The sequence below is a fragment of the Salvia hispanica genome, chromosome 3 (assembly GCF_029641045.1).
Source record: "Salvia hispanica isolate PSC_SH4W2 chromosome 3, Shi_PSC_v1, whole genome shotgun sequence".
NCBI lineage: Eukaryota > Viridiplantae > Streptophyta > Magnoliopsida > Lamiales > Lamiaceae > Salvia > Salvia hispanica.
In genome coordinates this window covers 888,315-891,212 of record NC_142694.1, presented here as the reverse complement: position 1 = coordinate 891,212, position 2,898 = coordinate 888,315, and the positions used below count along the sequence as shown (strand labels likewise).

Sequence of the window (2,898 nt, the reverse complement as noted above, 5' to 3'; positions counted from 1 at the left end):
ATGATTATACAGTGGGCTTTCACGTACTATTATTTACAAATATGGCCCATGAGCCTAGAGTTCAACACACATATTTTAATATTGGGTAAACTGATGAAAAATATGAATTGTGTATTTGTAACATGTTCTTGACGTGGTATAAATATATTTCAAATTAGTGATATGGCTAAGTTATGTGCTAAGAAGTGTGTTGAGAAAAAGAATAAATTTCACAAACAATCTTATAACGAATGCCACATCACATACATTTTCATCAAAATTAGATCTCACGGGAAAATTGAGAAAAATGATAAAACTACATGGTTATATTAGACAATTTAAAAGTTGGAGGAAACCAAAAATTCGACTAAGATTCATGATTTTGCTGACTATTTTCCCTTTAATCAATTACATATGTAAAAATCTAACCAATGTCACTAATTTAGCCAAACCCTTCAAATTTGAGCAAAAGCATATTCAAAGTTGTGGATAACAAACTCTTTTCTGCATGAACACCGAGAAAACGAGACAGGTTTCGGGTTCAAACTTCACTGTTGGCGGTCATCCCTCCCCAACTCAAAAAGGAAAATTGACAAGGTGTATGTATTGTTTCTCTCTATGTAAACTAATCTTTCCAACCTTCCTTAAACCTACGGGTTGGAGTGAGGGGCAAGGAGGTTACCGGAGCTTCTTCATCATCCCATGTATCTCCCCAGCTGTTATCCCAGTTGTCGTTAGCATTGCTGTCGTTAGCATTGGTGCCATGGGAAACCGGAAGCTCCATATCGAGCCTTTGGTATTTGCCATCTTTTCTTGCAAAGTAGTTCCTCCCTGATTTTCTACACATGAAAATCGAAATACCAACTATTACCAAGCCACCCAAAAACACAACTCCCCTAGACAAAGTTGGCCTATAGATGCTCGAGTTCGAGGAGCTCAGGTTATGATTATCCGCCTTCCTGTTCATAAATTCATCTTTCAAATTAAGAGTGCAGTTGCCATGGGAGGCTGTTAGGACAATGGAGTGGCCATTTTCCACATCTCCGAGAGAAACCTTGACCTGAATGATAAGAACGTTTCAAGTTAAAAAGGACAAAATTCATACTGAGGTTCTCAACATGAGGCATATTTAGGAGTTTCACAACTCATAATAAATGCTACATCAGATTTATAATTACACATTGCCAGCATTTAATGGGATTTTCCCTTCTAGGTAAATTCCGGCATAAATCAAGAATGGGAACATCTTAAAGTTAGTAAAAAAAAACAGGAACGCTTCTGGCAGGTTTGATAAATAAGGTGAGACACAACATATGATAAAAATGTAGCAACAAAAATGAGTTATTATACCGTTTTTATTCATTGATAAATTACAGTACTAGTAGTAAATAAGAGAACACTTCAAAAAATAAGTAAAGTAAAAGCTGCAGACATATGATATAGGAATTGACGAAACATTAATAAAATTACCAGCCAGTTAGATACATACTACTCCATATGATTTGCATACCTCTGCATCTTTGTTCTCTTGCAATCCAATCTTTTTTCTCTCTAGCTGAACTGAGTCAGGGGCTGAAATTGTGATACTCTGGAAACCTTTACCTCTGTTCTGAATCAAAAGTGAAAGTGATGGCGAATCTGGAATTCAAAGGGCAAGAATTTATTATTGCTTTCATACCTCGAAGAGTTAGGTTCAATAAAGTACTTATAAGGCCAGAGTTCAATAATTCTCATAGGATAAACTTACAAGATAAGTATATATAGCTAGACCAGATACATAAAGTTAAAACTTAGTCGGCAAAATGCAAAGTTGAAGAGAAAATAATTTATGACAGCAATCAAGTAGTAGGACATACTACATGCAAGCATATTGTATGAAGTATGATGTGTCCCCCAATTTCTTGGCACAAGAATTGAGTAATGCATACATCTTTTTTCCAAATTCCAACATCGTAAAAAAGCAGTTGAAGTGCTTATTTCTCAAACCATAACACAGGCAATCCATTCAAATCAAGATAAATCAAACTCAAAAGGAACTAACATAAATTAACCCCATAATGTGAAAGCAAATCATACCATTCCCAGGAACTCTCAGACAAGCAACCAACGTCTTATCATCATCTGTACAATGATTCGACGTGGAATCACATTCTTCTCTTACCGGTGGCAATCTCCCTTCTTTAGATTCCCCATTCAACTCCGAACTAGACCCCTCATGCTTCATTTTCGCCGCATCCCTCTCTTCTCCACCATCCCCCTTTTTATGCTCCTTCTCCTTTTCCTTTAATTCAACAGCATTATTCTTTGTAAAATCAGCTGTCTCCTTCCCTCTATCATTACTACTATCAACTAACACTTGCCGATTTTTCAAGCCCGCAACTTCCTCCTAAAATTGTTCACGCCATATATTAGTAAATGAAATTGATAATTATACTCTTGCATTAATAAATACACTAAATTCAGGAGCTATCATCATTGCTTACCTCCGAATCTGCAGCTACACGACAAGAAATTACTGAGGCAACAAGCAAAATCACCAGAAGCGTATACTCTATCTTCATCCCCAAATGATTAGCAGTTTCCAACAATTAATCTGACTAATTCAAAATTGGTCAACCTAACTAAACACACTAACAAAATAGCAGTTCAGAGTTTGCATAAACTTTCGTGCATTTGCTACCGATTAAAACAAAAAAAAAAAAAATGAAATAGCATACCGATTTCTGATCACTGACCTTACGTAGCATCTAATTCGGAATAAATAGGCTGTCCTTCTCAGCTAGAACGATAGGAATCTCGACGTAAACGGAAAGGGGAAAGGGGAAAGGAAAATCTAGGGTTCGTGGGATTTCTGATGTATATTCAACGTATACACAAGTAAATTGGTGTATATGTCGAGTATACGATTGTATAAACACA

General features: G+C 36.2%; 1 protein-coding gene across 6 annotated transcripts; it reads right to left on the bottom strand.

Moving 5' to 3' along the window:
• Window positions 1–277: 277 nt before the first annotated feature.
• On the bottom strand, window positions 278–2,898 carry LOC125213014 (uncharacterized). Of its 6 annotated transcripts, none has more exons than XM_089067133.1 (5): window positions 2,697–2,898; window positions 2,463–2,609; window positions 2,056–2,365; window positions 1,490–1,617; window positions 278–1,039 (listed from the first exon to the last, which is right to left on the bottom strand). In XM_089067133.1, the coding sequence occupies exons 2-5, from the start codon at window positions 2,538–2,540 to the stop codon at window positions 605–607; spliced, it is 951 nt and encodes a 316-aa protein (XP_088923259.1). In that variant the 5' UTR covers window positions 2,541–2,609; window positions 2,697–2,898; the 3' UTR covers window positions 278–604. The 6 variants fall into 6 exon arrangements, with proteins under 6 accessions (XP_088923259.1, XP_088923260.1, XP_047969306.2 ...); XM_089067134.1 differs by having other exon boundaries at window positions 2,463–2,572; XM_048113349.2 differs by having other exon boundaries at window positions 2,715–2,898.

Excerpts from the sequence above, each read along its gene's own strand:
- LOC125213014 (XM_089067133.1), bottom strand. The coding sequence starts at position 2,540 with ATGAAGATAGAGTATACGCTTCTGGTGATTTTGCTTGTTGCCTCAGTA. Across the intron at positions 2,366-2,462 it reads GTGTAGCTGCAGATTCGGAG|GAGGAAGTTGCGGGCTTGAA; the intron begins GTAAGCAATGAT and ends GAACAATTTTAG. Across the intron at positions 1,618-2,055 it reads TCTGAGAGTTCCTGGGAATG|ATTCGCCATCACTTTCACTT; the intron begins GTATGATTTGCT and ends TTTGAATTCCAG.